Genomic DNA, 18,912 nt, shown 5'->3' with positions numbered 1-18,912 from the left:
TTTCTCAAAAATGTAAAATGATAACATAAAAATTACATCAATTACTATACCAAAACTAATATGTGGTACAACTACTTTTTTTTTTTTTTTTTTTTTTTTTTTTTTTTTTTGACAGGCAGAGTGGATAGTGAGAGAGAGAGACAGAGAGAAAGGTCTTCCTTTTGCCGTTGGTTCACCCTCCAATGGCCGCCACAGCTGGTGCGCTGCGGCCGGCACACCGCGCTGATCCGAAGGCAGGAGCCAGGTACTTCTCCTGGTCTCCATGGGGTGCAGGGCCCAAGCACTTGGGCCATCCTCCACTGCACTCCTGGGCCACAGCAGAGAGCTGGCCTGGAAGAGGGACAACCAGGACAGAATCCGGTGCCCCGACCGGGACTAGAACCCGGTGTGCCAGTGCCACTAGGTGGAGGATTAGCCTATTGAGCCGCGGCGCCGGCCACAACTACTTCTAAATATAGATTGGGTGCAATGAGCACTTTTATAATTTATTTAAAAGGTTGAAGATAATCATTTTGCTAAACTAGAGTAAAAGAGGGTATTATCTTCTGCCACAGGTAATATCTGAGCAATCCTGTCCTAGATCCGACTGTACCAGCTACTTTACATATAGTTGTGCTGCCTAGGAAAAAGCCATTAATGTTATTGTAAATTACCCTACTAATTTTATTGTTAGTGATTTAAATTCCTGTGCCTAAGCCATGTTTATAAAGGATGTGGCTCTGTACCTCACTTGTAATACTCTCACTTTGTATCTAGATGAAACACTTGAGATCAGCTATAACTAATTCAGCCCAGTAAGCGTTTACAGACTGTATGCCATGCATAATGCTGCATGTCACAAGAGATTGAGATGTGTGTGATATGGCCCCTGCCTGACTGAATTATACAATTTTGCCATTTCGGCTTCTCTGCCTTTGACTTCTCGTATACTTTTTTTTTTAAGATTTATTTATTTATTTATTTGAAAGTTGGGGTTAGAGAGAGAGAGGGAGAGACAGAGAGAGAAAGATGTTCCATCTGTTGATTCACTCCCCAGATGACTGTAACAGCCAGGGCTGGACCAGGCCAAAGCCAGGAGCTTCTTCTAGGTCTCCCATGTGGACAGCAAGGGCCCAGACACCTGGGCCATCCTCTGCTGGTTTCCCAGGTGTATTAGCAGGGAGCTGGATCAGAAATGGAGCAGCCAGGACACAAACCAGCACCCATATGGGATGCCTTGTTGTAGGCAGCAGTGTCACCCACTGTGCCACAATGCTGGCCCCTCTCTTATTCTTTTAACCTGTGAAGTCTGCTTCTCCTTATCAACATAGAAATATTCTCAACCTTCAGGATCTGGCTCAGTTATCAATGGCTCCATAAAATTTTCCCTGATCACTCAGCAGAGTGTCTAATCTGAATGATGACAGTTTAGTGTTGTGCTGTTGTCCCTGGTGAAGTTGATAGTGTGGTATTTCCATCTATCCTATTTGGAGGCAGACATCATCTTTATTCATCTGTGACCACCTCATAGTTCCCAGAACAGTGTTTTTATTCACTTTAGTCTAAATGATCAGTGAAGCCATCTCATTACATGAAAAGGTTAACTACAGATTATAATCTCCTTAATAGCTATAAGTCTATATTCAGGGTTTCTGTTTAGAAGCTCCTTTTACTTTGAGTTCAATTTCCTCAGATTCTATTTGCTGAAGGTGGAAACTGAAGTCACTAAGTCAAGACCTTTTTTCTTTTCTATTAATCTCTTACTACTATAAATATCCCTGTCAGTGCTGCTTTACCTGTGTCCCACAAATTTTGATGTGTGTGTTATTGATTTTCAATTCCAGATACCTTTTATTTTCTGTTTTGGCTTCTTTGACCCACAACTTAGATGTTTGTTATATAGTTTCCAGATACTCTGTAATTTGCCAGATATCTTTCTATTAATGACTTCTAATTTCATTCCATATGGTCAGGGAACACACTTGGTATAAACTGAATCCTTTTAAAAAACTTATTGAGATTTGTTTTATGGCACAGAGGTGATCCAACCTGGTAAATCATCTGTATACACTTAAAAGTGTTTGTATTCCTATGTGTTGGGTGGCATGACTTGGTTACTGTAGTTAACAGTGTTATCCAATTTTTTTGTATCCTTACTGATTTCATGTTTCCTTATTCCTTGTTCAAGTTCCTTGTGTGTGTTTTTTTTAATTAGTTAGCATAGGTTATATTGTTCATGCTTTTAAACAATTTATACCTAGAGTTAAGGTGAGTTTCTGGTGGGCAGAATATAGTTGAGGTTGTTATATTTTTGCCCTATAATCTGATATTTTCTTCTTTTGAATTGAGTTGAAGCCATTTATATTTCACGTGGTTCATTTTTTTTTTTTTTTAAGATCTATTTATTTGTTTGAAAGGCAGAGCTACAGAGAGGCAGAGGCAGAGAGAGAGAAAGGTCTTATATTTGCTGGTTCCCTCCCCAGATGGCCGCAATAGCTGGAGCTGCACCGATCTGGAGCCAGGAGCTTCTTTTAGGTCTCCCACATGGGTGCAGGGACTCAAGGACTTGGGCTATTTCTACTGCTTTCCCAGGCCATAGCAGAGAGCTGCATAGGAAGTGGAGCAGCTGGGACTTCAACCGGTGCCCATATGGGATGCCAGCACTGCAGGTGGTGGCTTTACTGGCTATGTTACAGCTCCTGCCCCTTCATGTGGTTCTTAATCCATTAGGATTTTAGCTTACCATCTTGTTATTTGTATTCTGCTTGTCCCATCTGCTCATTGTTTCTTTTTTCTCTTTCTCTTTATTTTCCGTTTAATTAGTATTTTTTATGCTTCCAGTTTAACTCCTTTGTTGATTTATTAGCTACGTCTGTTGTATTGTTGACTTACTAGCTATATCTGTTTTATTATTTTAAGAGTTGCTTTAATTTATCACAGTCTACAAGTGATATAATATGTATATTATATAGAAACCTTAAAGTAACCTCCTTTCATTTCTCCTTGCTTGGCTTTCTACTATTACTGTTAAATATTTACTGCTATATATGTTATTAACCCCACAATGCATTATCATTTTTTCTTGGTTAATTATCCTGTAAATATATTTTAATAAGGAAAAAAGGTTTTATTTATCCATGTAGTTACCACTTCCAGTGAATAGCATTACTTTGTGGTATATAGGTTTATGCCTAGTATCATTTTTCTTTAGTGTGATGGACTTTCTTTAACGTCTGTTATACTACAGGTCTGCTGATGATAAATTCTTTGAACTGTTGCATATCTGAAAACATCATTCTTTCACTTTTTTCTGTTGAATTCTTGGTTGAAGGTTTTGGTTTCTTTTTTTTTTTTCCCCCTTTCCAGTGCTTTAAAGAAGTTGCTGCACTGTGTTCTAACTTGCACTATTTTTGACAAGGAATCTACAGTTATTCTGTTCTTCTGTATATAAATTATTGTTCTTCCTTGGTTGCTTTTATGTTTCTCTCTTGACTGGTTGATGGCAGTTTGCTAAAGTGTGATGTGATAGACTTTTCTTTAGGTTTCTTATACTTGAGCTGGTTGAGCTTCTTGCATCTTTATCAGATTTGACAAATTTTCAGCCATTATTTATTTTCCTCAAATACATTTTCTGTCCTCTCATTTCCTGTCCTTTGGAGACTCCATTTATAGTTGACTGTTTGAGGTGGTCCCACAGTTCATGAATGCTTTGCTTGTTTCATTCATTTTTCTCCTTTTCATTCAATCTGGATAATTTCTATTCCTGTGTTTTCAAGTGTACTCTTCTTTGTTCTTCAGTGTTTTATTTGCAAAAGAAAAAAAAGTTTAATCTATCATTAATTCCATGCACTGTGTTTTTCATATCAAATATTGTAGTTTTATCTCTAGAAGTTTGGTTTTGGCCTTTGTTTTTTCCATAGCTGTACTTAAAATATTCAGTCTTTCCTCTGGTCTCTTGAATTATTGGGAAGTAATTCAATACTTGTTTTAATGTGCTGGGCTACTCATCTATCATTGGTGTCACTTCTTTCATTAATTTCAACTGGCTTTTCTCCTCACTGCGGTTTATGTTTTCCTTCTTTTTGTTCCTAATAATTTTTAATTGTATGCTAAACACTGTGAATTAATTATACATTGCTAGGTGCCAAGCATTGCTGTATTCCTAAAAATATTCTTGAGCTTTGCTCTGGGAAGCAGAAAAATTCCTGAAAACAGTGTTCTTTGGGGGTCTTGCTTTTAAGTTTTAGTGGAGAAGACCCCATCTGTAGTAAGTACATTTTCTACACTACTGAAGTAATACCCTTTTTAGTATTTTAATGAGAGCCCCTGATGTGTGAGGACTTTCTGTTGTAGCTATTGGCAGCAGGCACAATCTCCACCTTTGTATGTGCTGCAGAGACTGTTTCTTCAGCTCCTCTTTAGTGGTCCCTCCCTGGCCTCAGCTATCTCAGATGCATCAGTACTCCACTGAATACTCAAGGGGTACCCCCTTGGCAGATCCCCACAATGATCTTTCTCTCCTCTCAAGTATTCTGCTCTGCCAAGTCTAGTTATTTTGGCTTACCCCAACTTACAGCTCCCTACTTAGCTAACAGAGACTTCCGGGCTCTATCTAGGTTCGCCCTCTCTGTCCCAAACTAGAAACATCTCCAGGCAGTAAGCTAGGACATTAATAGAACTCACCTAATTTGATTCTTATTCCTAAGGGATCATTGTCATTCATGTCCTTATGTTTACTTTCTTGAGAGTCATTGTTTTATAAATTTTGTCCAGTATTTTATTGGTTTCAGGAAAGGGAACAAATATAGTCTGTGTTACTACTGACTTGATGGCTTGACTGTCTTTTTGATTTTGTAATTTCTGGTTTTCGAAGAAGAACATTTATTGGACTTTTGTTATTTTTTTTTTCAAAAAGGAAACCATATGGATTTTTTGGTTTATTTCAATTTTAAGGTTGCATTGATGTGAAAATGTGTCTTAGAAAATATAAGTCTAACTGGGCCCTTGAATGTATTAAGTCAGTCTTATAAATAAAATGTGCCTACAATGTGCTTAGGAGAAATAGTGCAATTGAACAAGGTAGAAATAACTGTCAGGACGACAGGGATGACTGCCTGAGTCTATAGAAAGTCCCATCTTGACTTCATACAGGCTGCTTTAAGCACAAAATTAGCTCCAAGGTCCAGCCTTCTACTTGGGTTAGCCTCACTCTTCTTCTGCCACATTTCAACCATAATGTTTCTGCTGACCTTATTTCTTTGGTCACTTAATAACTGATTCTTATACTGCATATAAAAAATAATAAAGCAGGATTCTTATATTCATTGCCCCAGAGCTGTGTCATAGAGGTTGATCTCCATTAATCTTGAAAGTGAATTTCAAAATAAGCATGGTGTGCTGAGAGCATGGTTGGGTTTTACTTTGATGCTCTCTGCCCCAACAGAGTATCTGAAATATCAGACCTATTCTAATTTGGGTTAAAGAACATCTTGCTCTACTTTCTTTGCCATTCAGATAATTTTAGAATATATATGGATTCAATCTCACTTTATAGTCTTCCACTAACTTTACAAAAAAAAAAAAAGAGTACATTGAAAAAAATTGGGGTTTGAGACAAGGTTCATAAAATTCCTTTGATGGTCTTTGTTTTTGATTTATTGTATAGCTCTATTCCAATTAGAGGTTCAAAGCCATCTCTTAAAAAGACTAAAATTATCCTGAAGTACAATTATATAACACTATAATTGTACCAATTCTCTACCAATTCTCTCATTTATGTAGATGAAGACCTGGTGGATGTTTCTGCAGCTGTCTTACCAGAATTGGCAAGAGAAACATATGACCAGATTCCAGTTGCTACAAAACAGAGGCTGGCTCGTTATGGTTCTTTTAACACAGCTCAGGCTTCTGAGAGGATCCAGAGGAAAATAAACTCAGAACCCAGCAGCCCCTGCAGAGAAGAACCAGGTATCTGCTGCCCAAGCTCAACCCATGGAATCGTCAGTTGCTGTATAATCAGGGCCCCACTGAATGCTGGGATTTTAACACGAGCCGACGCTAGTTCTTGCCGATTTTAGCCAGTGGTCTACATTCCCCTTTCCTGAAGTAAAACAGTGATTGAATGGCGGCAAAGAAGACAGATACCAACCTCACAATGTGTGAACAGGATCCCAAGTCTACAATTGATCCTGAATTACCTTGACCAATTGATTTGCCACGGTTGGCCTCTTTGGTCTTAGAAGTCATCAGACTTAACATCGCAATGCTTGTTTTGTTGTATTTTCTCACTAATTCTCGAGGAAACCTGAATTTACCATTTTCAGCTAGGTTCTAGAAATTTCTCTAGTTGAATCAAAACTAAAACAGATTGGAGATTATCTTGGGATCCCTGAGCTATAAATAATGAATTCTGCTGTCTGTCCTCTTTTAACTGGTATGTTTTCAGTCTCTTGTGATATTTGTTAAGCTTTCTTTTTCCTTTTCAGGGTCAGCTGGCTATACCTTAGAAATTGGAAGTCTGGCAGCTGTCTATAGACAGAAAATAGAGGACAGTTCACAGTAAGTATTCTTTAAAGTATTCTTAAAGAAAAAATTCTTTCCTATTTCCTTGTGTTAACTTTGACTTAATTGAAATATCCCCTAACAAAAGATAAAAAATTATTTATTTATTTGTGTATTAATTATTTGTGTTACTGATTTGTGCCCAATAATGTGCACAGGGACACAAAAGTGTGAAAAATTTTCCGTAAGCTACAATGGCTTACGGGTAACAAAGTAATTTAAAAAAACACAAACACTGGAAGAAGACCATTTACTGCCAACATGAAACTGAGGAATGAATCGTAGGTTCAGGGCTCACGTGTCGTCATCATAGCTAACTTTATTTACTAACTGCCGGGTACTGTTCCAAGAGCCTTACCGTCAATATGATCACAACAGTAGTCTTGAGATTTGTGTTTTTATACTCACTTTACACAGAGCAGCTGAAACCCCAGGAGGTTAAGTGATTTGCCCAAGGTCCCATTGCTAATACATGGTAGACCTAGGATTCTAACCTAGGCCATCTGATTTAACATTTGCGGTCTGTTGGGGCCAGCATTGTGGCATAGCAGGTAGAGCTGCTGCCTGCTTTACCAGCATCTCATATGATGTTGGCTTGTGTCCTGGCTGCTCCACTTCGGATCCAGCTTCCTGCTAATGGCCTGGGAAAAACAGCAAATGTTGGCCCAAGTGTTTGGGCTGTTGCCACCTACATGGGAGACCCAGATGAAGCTCCTGGTTCCTGGCTTTGGCCTGGCCCAGCCCTGGCCATTGTGGTCATTTAGGGAGTGAACCAACATTCAACATTCTCTCCCTTGCTGTTTGTAACTCTCACTTTCAAATGAATAAATAAGTCTTAAAAAAAAATTGAGGTCTGATTTTTGAAGGATTCATGTCCTTAGAGAAGGCAGAAGAAACACTGAAGAGGGAATGAGAGAATATCTTAATGACAGATGTAGGAAATAACTGATTGTGAAGCAGAGTCAGGGAGTAGAGAGAAATGCTAGACCATAGTTTAGCTGAAGTAATTTGTCCAATAGGATAGTGAAAGGAAATATTACCCAGAACAACTTGGATGTTGGAAGTAGCCATGACAGCCAAAAGGTTTGATAGGCAGAAAAGTTTGGATTCTTCAGAAAGAACTATTTTAGATTCTCTGAAGATCATTCTGGCTATGATGAGCAGTGGGGGGATTAGACATAGAGCTGGGTCATCTGAAACCTCAGGTTTACAAATCTCTGAGATCCACTTTCCTTACTAGTACAGGTTGGGGAAGGGGCAGTAGCTCTTACAGTAAGTGAATAAAACTGTTACATTGGTTCATCATGATAGCATCTGCAGGCCCAGTAAGAGATTAAGTGCCGGGGCCGGTGCTGTGGTACAGTGGGTTAAAGCCCTGGCCTGAAGCCCTGGCGTCCCATATGGGCACCGGTTCTAGTCTTGGCTGCTTCTCTTCCAATCCAGCTCTCTGCTGTGGCCTGGGAAGGCAATAGAAGATGGCCCAAATACTCGGGCCCCTGCGCCCACGTGGGAGACCTGGAAGAGGCTCCTGGCTTCTGGGTTTGAATCAGCTCAGCTCTGGCAGTTGTGGCCATCTGGGGAGTGAACCAGTGGATGGAAGACCTCTCTCTTTGTCTCTGCCTCTCTCTGTAACTCTAACTCTTTCAAATAAAATAAAATAAATCTTTTAAAGAGAGAGAGAATAAGTGCCGAGGAATTGATAGCTAGTAAATGTGGGAGACAGGGAGGAGGAGCCAATATGAGCATTTACCTAAGATCCCACATGGGCTCCTCCACCCCATCCTTAACCTTCTGTCCAGATTATACCTTGTTATCTGCCTCTGGGCTTAGCAGGTAGGTGCTCAAGAAGTGCATTTGAATGTCACCCTGAGCCATTCCCACACTCCTGATTTGATGTGACTCTTTAGGAAAGCAAAAAATCAGACTGGTAGAATGGGTTAACGTGCCTGGACTCTTTATGTTTCTTTCCATTCCAGGGGAAAAGTCTTTGCCAGTAAGAGAGTGGTGCCTCCATCCAGCAGTTTGAATGCCGTTGCTCCTTCGCCTTCTCTCTCTGTTGACTCGGAGTACTGTGCCAGTCCTTTAGCCCACCAGGTGTTTTCTGTGGCTCAGACGGACGTGCAGGCTTTCTCCATACAGAAAGGTCTGAATGGACAAGTAGGTGTCTCCCTCACTCCTGCAGCCTGTGACGCAGAGAGCCTGAAGCCAGCTGTGCTTGCCAGCCAGCCCCTAGTATACATGCCCTCCTCTTCGCTGTTCATGCTGTATGGGAGCCTGCAAGAAGGACCAGCTCCAGGGCTGAGTTCAGAGAGGGACAGCGGAAGCACACAAGTCCCAGCTGCAAAAGAGCTGCCATCTGCACTCTCAGCTCAGAAACGTCTCTATGAAGAGAGGAAGCTTCAGGAAAAAGATGAGCCAGCAGCTAAAAGACAAAATAGGGATTGTGAAGACAGCCCTCTTTCCCTTGTCGTGCCTAAGGTAAAGAGAATGGGTGGGTATGTCTCATGACATCTTGTTAACCTTGCACTTCTTCTAGGGACACATATCAAGAGCGTGATATTTCACATGTCATTTGCATAATGAAACACTGGACTGGGTTTCCCAAACATTTACCATAACATAGTACTGTAAGAAAAGTGATTTTAGTAAATTAAACTACGAAGTTGAAAAAGGGCTGGTGCCGCAGCTCAATAGGGTAATCCTCCGCCTGCGTCGCCGGCACCCCAGGTTCTAGTCCTGTTCGGGGCACTGGATTCTGTCCCGGTTGCTCCTCTTCCAGGCCAGCTCTCTGCTGTGGCCCGGGAAAGCAGTGGAGGATGGCCCAAGTGCTTGGGCCCTGCACCCGCATGGGAGACCAGGAGAAGCACCTGACTCCTGGCTTCAGATCAGCACAGTGCGCCGGCTGCAGCGGCCATTGAGGGGTGAACCAATGGAAAAGGAAGACTTTTCTTTTTCTCTCTCTCACTGTCCACTCTGCCTGTCAAAAAAAAAAAAAAAAAAAAAAAAAAAAAGTGAAAGAGGTAAGTGAGAAAAGCTAAGAAGTATCCCACAACATACAGGTAATCACTGTGAACATGACTGTATTTCCTTCCAGTCTTGTACATTTTTTTTTTTTTTAAACAAATTGGAACCCCTGAAAACAATCATCTTCGTCCAGGATGCAGCTGAGTTCCAGAGTCAGGAATGTGGCTGGTGTCTGGCTATCAGGGACCAAGCTTGGTCAGTTCTCTGCACCATCTGTGATCCCATTTTCCTAGCAACAAAAGAAAAGGCCCAAAAATCTGAGTTGGATACATCTTAGTGGCCATTCAGAGGCTGATGAGATGTGACCAGTAAGTCTCAGGAGGTTGAAGCACAGTGGGTCAGCCAGGCATTGTGTGGAAATCATTCCATGAATTACACACCTTTCTCCACTCTTTCTGTGTTCCTGTGTCTTACCAGAATGAATTGTGGTTCAGAAGTGGAAGCCTGACTGACTGATCTGTGTCTTAGATGACCAAGAAGGCTTGAGGCCAGCCCACAGTTCTTGGGTTCTGGATGACTGCAGCTTTGTAAACTTTTTGAAACCAGCTCAGAAATTTATTATAATATAAACAACATGGCCAGTTTTTCATAACTGAAGTCTCTTTCATTTCTATACTTAGGAATCATAAACCTACAGATCCCCAGTATGTGATGTCCATTTCAGACATTTCAGATCATTCTTTTTTTTTTTTTTACAGGCAGAGTGGACAGTGAGAGAGAGAGACAGAAAGGTTTTCCTTTGCCGTTGGTTCACCCTCCAATGGGCGCCGCGGCCGGCGCGCTGCGGCTGGCATACCGCGCTGATCCAATGGCAGGAGCCAGGTACTTCTCCTGGTCTCCCATGGGGTGCAGGGCCCAAGCACTTGGGCCATCCTCCACTGCACTCCCTGGCCACAGCAGAGAGCTGGTCTGGAAGAGGGGCAACCGGGACAGAATCCGGCGCCCCGACCGGGACTAGAACCCGGTGTGCCGGCGCCACAAGGCAGAGGATTAGCCTAGTGAGCTGCGACGCCAGCCAGATCGTTCTTATAATTAAGACTAAAACAACTGGCAGACACAAATCAGTGTGGCATATAGTTGTGTGTGTTTGTTTGTTGTTTACAAAGCAGTCTTCAGAAATTTCGAGAAAAGTTGATACAATGCACGGTGCCATGGTTTGGATATTAGTTTGGGTGTCTCCCGAAGGCCCACGTTTGAAGGCTTGCTCCCCAATGTCTCAGGTTAATGAGATCAAGAGGGTGTAAACTTAATGTAATTATTGTTTTTAGAGGTAAGCCTCTGGAATGTGGGTAGATTGAAATCGGTTATTTAGGTAGAGCCCCCATGATCAAATCATGGTGGCTTTATTAGGAGAGGCATAGACTCACATGCTCCTCTTGCCGTGTGATGCTTTGTGCCACCTGGGGACTGCCTTCAGGAGAACCATCACCAGTTCCGAGATCATTGGAACCTGGGACTCGTCTGGGACTCAAAAACCATAAAGACCACAGTCTTTCCTAAGTAACTTGTCTTAGATGTCTTGATATACTCGTGATAATAATTGTTTACACCAAAATAAACTTATCTTAATTCCATTTTTCATGAACTTCTTGAAGTACCCTCATATAAGCTGATTTGCAAAGTCTGTTAAAATTTATCATTAGAGTTTTGACTTGCTTTTCTGTTTTCTTGTTTGCTTGTGCTTAGAAACAGTCAGAATCCACAGACCCCGTCTCTCCCAAAACTATGGGTCATAGTGAATCTACACCTCTCGAAGAGCTTCATGTGAAGAATCACACCCCTGCTGAAAGGGAGGTTTCGGGAAAGGCTACAGCTAATGGCTTTGTGTCTTCTGAGTGGGGAAATTCATCAAGAAATACAGATACTGAAAAGCCTGCGGAAGAAAACGAAAGCCCCCAAGAGCCTTCTTTGCTGCAGTGCCTTTATGTGCAGTCTCCAGCTGGTAAGGCATGGCTTCATGTCCTAGAAGTCCTGTGGGAGCCACATCAGCAGGTGGATTGTTAGTTACCTGTGTCACCTGGCCAGACAGGTTCTGTGATGTGCTGTTGTCTTGCTCTGTGCCATGCTCTGCCCCTTGTTTCCTCCATTTATAAAATGAAAAGAGAAGCTACGTCTACTTTCACCAACTTCAGGTGTAACAGGAAAATAATTAGGGCAGGTGGTTTTTAAAATACATTAAACTTTCCCAGTTGCCCCCTTTCCAGGCCAGCTCTCTGCTGTGGCCCGGGAGTTCAGTGGAGGATGGCCCAAGTGCTTGGGCCCTGCACCTGCATGGGAGACCAGGAGAAGCACCTGGCTCCTGGCTTTGGATCAGCGCGGTGCGCCAGCCACAGCGCACTGGCCGCAGCAGCCATTGGGGGGTGAACCAACGGCAAAGGAAGACCTTTCTCTCTGTCTCTCTCTCTCACTGTCTACTCTGCCTGTCAAAAAATAAAAATAAAAAAATTTAAAAAATACATTAAACTTTGTTGCTCAAAAAGCATAACTTGCAAAAGATAATTCTATAATTCAGCTAAGCCTGCCACTGGTACAGCATAATCGTGTACACCTGCTGGCCATGATATGCAGCTAACAATCTGATCTCTTGAGGATGTAGAGGTACTGAGTATATCATTGTTGTCCAGCATCAAATCCAGAGTAAAAGTGCTTGACATTCAAAACCACTCATCTGCAGGAACCTAAGACAGGTGTTCAACCATCCTCATGGACAAAACGGCAGTAATAGCACCTGCTTCCTAGCAGTGCTGTGAAAACTGAATTAAATTTAATAAGGTAATATCCCTACAGCACTTGTAATAGTAGTGCCTGGTAATTAGTAAGAATCAATAAACGCTAACTTAGTATTTTGAATTAAAGTTGATATGCAATGGATACCTAATTTTTAACCTAGGCACTTTTTACATAAAGCACCACTTGATGCAGTGGTGCTCAAGTTGATTTGCTTCAGTTCCTTGTTGGCTTGAACCTAACCCGCCAGAACAGATTGGATAGGTATTTATTATTACTCACTTATCTAGAACAGATTGGGTGGGTACTTATTATGATTCACTTACCCAGAAAGCATTCTTTATCCCTTTAGCATTCAGTGCTTACTTTAGCATGATAATCAGTGCTGACTTTGATGAACAAAAACACAGTCAGCCCTGGCTGAATGAAAATTATACATCAGCACAGGGATTTTTTACTTTTTCTGTGCAATAGACCATTTGACGTTTTGGTGAAGCCATGGATTCCCCAGCACGGTGTTTATAAATGCAGAGGATTAAGTTATAAAGAAAACTTTAATGTGATTTGAACATAACTGTACTTTTTACTGGTAGAAAAGTCAGGGAACCATTAATATTGTGATTTGCTGCCTGTGATCAACATTGAGGGATATACAAGTTTTCAGTTAGAAGTTTATAAAAAATAAAGGTAGACTTTTTCCCATCCAGGTTTTACTTTCCTCTTCCATTTGTGTTCAGTAGAACTCACATGAAGAACCCATCCGTCACAGGGGGCAGTAGTCACAACACCACTTGAGACTACAGCATCTTCTATCAGAGTGCCTGGGTTTTTTGAGTCCCAGCTTTGCTTCTGATCTTATTAATGCACACCCTGGGAGGCAGCAGGTGATGGCTCAGATACTTGGTCTTTGCCAACCACTTGGGAGTGCTGGATTGAGCTTCCAGCTCCTGTCTTCAGCCTGGCCCAGTCATAGCTTTTGCAGACATTTGGGGAATATAGGGAGTAAACCAGCAGATGGAGGATCTGCCTCTCTGCCTGTCTCTATCTCTGTCTCTCTTTAAAAATATATATATATATATCCTTTCACAGGCATCCACCAAATGATCATAAAAGTTGAAGTGAATTACAGTGTCGCTCTCTGCTGTCAAATGGAGGTGTAAGAGCTGGCAGAGCACAGAAAGGGGGTTGGCCTGGTCAAATAGGGAAAGGTTTTGTCATTCATTGAATTGCCATGCACTCGCATTTGAAAAGGCCAAGGAGGGACTTTAGCATGAATAGCCTCTTAACTTTGTGTCGACACTCACCTGTTCTGCTTCAGTTTCAGGATTAAATGGCTTCAATGTGCTCTTACCTGGCAGTCAGCCCTCACCTAGTGTGGGACCGTCGTCGAGTCAGCTGCCCTCCTTCAGCGTTCCATGCATGGTCTTACCATCTCCAACTCTGGGCCCTTTTCCTGTCCTGTATTCTCCCTCAATGCCCAGTCCAGTGTCTTCTGCTCCTGGCACCCTCCCAAACACAGGACCTGTGAATTTTGGCTTACCTGGCCTTGGTTCAGCAGCACACCTTCTCATTGGCCCTGCAGCCCTGGTTAATTCGAAGACCTCTACACTCCCTTCTGCAGACCCTCAGCTTCAGGCTCAGCCCTCACTGGACCTAAGTCCAGTGATGTCAAGATCATACAACATCCAACCTGAGTCTCCTGTTTACATGGGACATCCAGTTTCTGTAGTTAAATTGCAACAGGTGAGTTTCCCAGAGAGGTTGTCGCTCTGCGATGGGGCGATACCTTTGATTAGTTAGCTTTTGTTTCAGTCATGTGACAGAGGACAGGCCAGAGGAGGCAGTTGGTCAGGTCTGCCTGGCTTCCATTGTAGATGCAGTGTTACGTGCTTATTTACGCACAGGGAAGGTGATCCTATACTTTAAAGAGAAAAAAAAAAAACACATTTTTAGTTGCCACTCTGATAGAATTAGGAGACCTATTTTAGGTATAATTAAGGAGGAATATTGAATATTTAGATGATTTGATGATCTCCAAACTTGGATTTGTAAAGATCACCTGCTATTTTAATAGTGCAGCTAAAGAAAAAATCAGGAGGAACAAAAGTCTTAATACTGACTCAGGGATTATTGGCATTAATCATTTCTTCAAATGTGATATATAAGAGGCAATGGAGATAAATAGATATATACTCACAAAAATATTTATAGTGGGATGGACACTGTGGGGCAGTGTGATAAGCTGCCACGTGGGACACATTCTATATCCAGGTACCTGGATCAAGTCTTGGCTACTCTACACTTGGCAATCTAGCTTCCTCCTAATGTGTCTGATGGACAGCAAGTGATAGCCCAAGTAATTGTGTTCCTACTACCCACATAGGAGAACCAGATTTCCTAGCTCAGCCCCAGCTGTTGTGGTCATTAGGGGAGTATATTCCAGTAGGTAGAAGATCGATCTCTCTGTGTGTCTCTCTCTCTCTGCCTTTTCAAATAAATAAATAAATAAATATTGGTAAAAGTATATACTTAATGGATATAATCAATATAAATTAATCATCACTATAATTGTCACATACTCCATTTGTCATTCAGTAAGTAAGTTATTGTTGAATTCCTCATATATATTGAGACATTGTTTAGACAATTTTCCAGAGCAAGGAATATTTTAGACAGGTTATTCAGAGGCTCAGAGGTTTGCTAGACAGTGAAATAAATATGTTAGTTTTTCACAAGATGATTACAGCATAACTTGTGTTTTGCTTACTTAGTTACATGCCAGAAAGTGAAGACAGAACGGGATAATGGTCCCTGCCATTTTAGGGCATAAACAGATAAGAGGTTAATATTTAACATGAGAGTAAGCATTAGAAAGTAAACAAGAGCCAACACACAACCGCTTGTTTTTTGTTTCATATGCTCTATGGTGCTTTATGGATATTATGTCATTTAATTTTTGCTGCCCTTTGAAGTTGGTACTTTTGTCACCTTCATTGTGTAGATGAAGAAACTGAGAGAGAGAGATGGGCTAAGTAACTTGCCCAAAGTCACACAGCTTGTTACAGCAGAGCCCAGACCCCCGTTCCAGGTGTCACAATTGTAACCTCTATGATCAACTGCCTTTCTGTACCCAAACAAATAAGCATGTGATGTCCAGCTGTGAATGTTCAGTGGGATAGGTGTGATAGAAAAGCAAAGAGAAGGGACACTGCCTGGGGGTCATAATGATAAGGTTATTAGAATGACAAGGTCCAGAAAGGGCTCCCAGGTCACAGGGTAAAACAGTTGGACTTGACTTCTGCTTTTGTTGTTCAGTCACCAGCTCCATTGACCCCCAAGAGCATCCGGCGCACACACCGTGAGACATTTTTCAAGACCCCCGGCAGCCTCAGAGACCCTGTCTTTAAGAGAAGAGAAAGGAATCAGTCACGAAACACCAGCTCTGCCCAGAGGAGACTAGAAATCCCCAGCGCCGGGACTGACTAGCCTGACACCTTGGCAGGCGAGGGTGGCATCAGCCCATCTGCTGGTCCCTGTTCCAGACTGTGGTGTCCTAGGTAGAATGCAAACCATGTGCTCCTCAGCGCAGTCCTTCACGTCTCTTTGATCCGCTGGTACTTTTAACTTCCCACCATCATGAATCATCTGTTTTCCTGAAAGTCATTGTTATTAATTGTGCATGTAATACGAGTTGGAGTTCAGACTCTCTGCTTGGTGTCACAGTGAAAGCACCTACTGACTTGTGTGGTTGGAATCAAGATCATTTTCTTGCTGGAAGTATATCTGAACAGACTCCTGGAGCCGTGTGGTTATTCTGAAGGGGGGTTGTCCAGCACTTAACTCGGGGAAGCATTCTCAACATGTGTTTCCACTTGCCCTGAGCAACCCTGTGGTGAGGGAAACTTTCTGCCGTTTACAAAGCTACTGCTTCCTTAGGCTTCACCAGGAAGCTACCTTCAGTTGTGAATCTTTTGGTGTTATTTATTTTGTTCCTGAAATGGGATTTAGTGCAAAAAGTTTACAACTACAGCCTAACACATTTTTTTCAGGGTATGACGACTTGAATGTTTGTATTTTTTCCCTATAATTTGCCCTGCACTTATTCTACAACCTAGTAACAGTGTGGATAATCGTGCATATGTGACCAATGTCAAGACCAAAATAACTGTGAATGACACACCATGCTGTAGAGGAACTGTGCAAACCCCACCTTTGGGCATGAGACCCAAGATGAATGCTAGCAGCCTGATCACTGCTTTGCAAATAAATGTGTGAACCATGAGATTTGACTGTTCAAAAAAGCCCACCATGTCAGGTTTCATTCACTACGTGCCCTATGTTGTTTATTTAAATGTTAACTGTAGAGTATCAGGTACAGAAGCCTTCTAACAATTGTTCTTTATAAAATAAATCAAGATGATAGAAAGGACTTCTGTGGAACATTGGAAACCAAATGAGACCTTTCAGTTGAATTCTGAAGAGTCACGATGTAGAAATTGATACAGGGCAATAGGTGGTTATTTTATTCTTTACTTTTCTCCATGTTTGGAATGATAAGAGGAAAATTGGATACATTTTGTTCCATTTCCAAGAGGATTCAAACCGTGATTATATGGTACTTCTGATAAATAAGAATGATGAGTGCAGGGGTTCACTGTTCTAGCACGAATCCAGTTCTGGGAACTCTTATGCAATTTCCCTTTGCTAAACCACATTACTTTTAGGGGATCATTAAGTAGCCAAACTAGTTCTTTGTATTCCTAGATTTATTGATATTTACCTCACTCTTGGCTCTTCAGAGTAAATGGGCTTTCTCCCTTCCTTCCTCCCTCCCTTCATTCCTTCTGTTCTTTCTGCTTTTTAAAACTTCTTAGATTTTAAATCTTGGTATATGGTGTTATTTTATTTTTAATTTTGGACCCAATAAAATGTTATATGAAAGAATAAAAATATTAATTTAAGAGACTCTGGGAGTCTGAGTAAAGTAGCTTTATGTTAACTACAGGATAATATTAACCTTATTATCCCCACAAGCTATTTGAAAACTTGAGGTAGGTAACCAGACTAAATAAATTTGCTACTTATACAAACTTTTTTTTTTATCAACACTAAACTTTTGAAGTTTACAGATGATTTTTTTCCTTTTTTTTTTTTTTTCCAGTATGTTCTAGAATTAGATGGAAAATATGATTCTAACTGTCAACAACTGCATGGTAATGATTATCCTGAATTAGTAGTGATGGGTTGGTTCTCTACTGAATCAAACAAACAAACAAAAATACCTTTTCAGGCAGATTACAGGATGTGCAACATAGAAGTCTGTATTTGCATCTTGAATCTCCCTTCCCCCATCCCCCCATGCCTAAGAACTTCCACAAAATATTCTGGCTGAGAGGTCTGCATTTAGATGGAAACACAAAACTCATTTTCCCTTCACTATTCCTGGATGGCCTCCATTCGTTTTAACTTTTTTGCTATCCCTTTTCTTATTCTTCTGTCCATTCCTATGACTTCATTAACCTCAGAGAATTTGTGGTTCTTGAGAAGTGTTAAGAAGCAATCCCATAAATAAGAATATTATGACATTGTGACAACACTTAGCAATAGAAACTAAGAACAAATTACTTTGCATTCAGTATTCACTTCTTAATATGACTTGATATGTAAAAACAAATTAATAAATTAATAATGCAGTGGTTGTTTCTGCCAGGAAAATGAATCTTTCTTAAAGAACAGCTGACAGCAGTGATGATGCCAAGCTAGACTTGGATATTTTGCATAGTAAAGAAGCAATGGCAATCTTGAGTCTGTTATTGTATAATTTAATGAAAGAAACAAAAAATCACTGTTGGTGATCCTGCTAAGGACATGCAGCTTTGAGTTGGCACTGGGGTCGTATGTGCCCTACACTGTCCAGGGTTTGTGAAACCCTTTCATTCTGGTACAAGAGTTGGGGGTATAACTTTTATACTTGAATCTACCTACCAAGTTTACATTTCTCAATTCCTTTTTGTAAGGTGCTATTTCTGTATTTAAATTAACTTTTTAAATTGTAAAGCTGCTTCCTGCTTATCTTATTGCACTGCTAGTTTTATGTAGGTATTAATTTTATTGCTGCTTACTGCTTTTGTTATATTATTTAGCTCTGCTTTTTCTCCTAATGGCTATATTATCTATAGCTATCTACTTATAACTTTACTACATGTAAACTGATTTTTTCATATTAAGCTTTATAAAACAATAAAAATTAGTTCATTTAATAAGAAATGTTGGTTGTATTTCTTGGTGAGTGTTCTTTACATATCGTTTTTAGTAAAAGGAATAACAGTCACATAGCCAACCGGGCCCTCATAAACCTTCACATCCTTTTGCTGAGGTCTTCCCGTGGTTCCCAAAGGCCAGAACTGCCTGCATCAGAATTACATGGCAACTTAGGAGGGTTGAAGGGACGTGCTGTTGATTTCTGCTGAGTTCAAATCACTGTATGATTCTGACACTTATCTACTGGAAACGTCAACTGAATGCAGACCACCTCCCAGACTTACAGTATCTGTAAAGTTAAATGCTTCAGCCTAGCAAATGCCACCTTTAGTTCAAAGCCACATCCCATCATTAACTCTC

At 40.9% G+C, this 18,912-nt stretch overlaps 1 protein-coding gene across 1 annotated transcript in view; it reads left to right on the top strand.

Moving 5' to 3' along the window:
• The window catches only part of E2F7 (E2F transcription factor 7), a 39,977-nt gene extending 21,419 nt beyond the window's left edge, over positions 1-18,558 (top strand). Inside the window, exons 8-13 of the mRNA XM_008256836.5 lie at positions 5,761-5,946; positions 6,465-6,537; positions 8,517-9,018; positions 11,251-11,506; positions 13,610-14,034; positions 15,607-18,558. Coding sequence (XP_008255058.2) covers positions 5,761-5,946; positions 6,465-6,537; positions 8,517-9,018; positions 11,251-11,506; positions 13,610-14,034; positions 15,607-15,777 — 1,613 coding nt within the window. The 3' untranslated portion in view covers positions 15,778-18,558. The remainder of the gene's footprint in view (positions 1-5,760; positions 5,947-6,464; positions 6,538-8,516; positions 9,019-11,250; positions 11,507-13,609; positions 14,035-15,606) is intronic.
• The last annotated feature ends 354 nt before the right edge of the window (positions 18,559-18,912 follow it).

Source organism: Oryctolagus cuniculus, chromosome 11, assembly GCF_051225735.1.
Source record: "Oryctolagus cuniculus isolate XC-2025 breed Fujian yellow rabbit chromosome 11, ASM5122573v1, whole genome shotgun sequence".
NCBI lineage: Eukaryota > Metazoa > Chordata > Mammalia > Lagomorpha > Leporidae > Oryctolagus > Oryctolagus cuniculus.
Note: the sequence above shows the minus strand (reverse complement) of the source record. Positions and strands in the feature narration are given on the sequence as shown.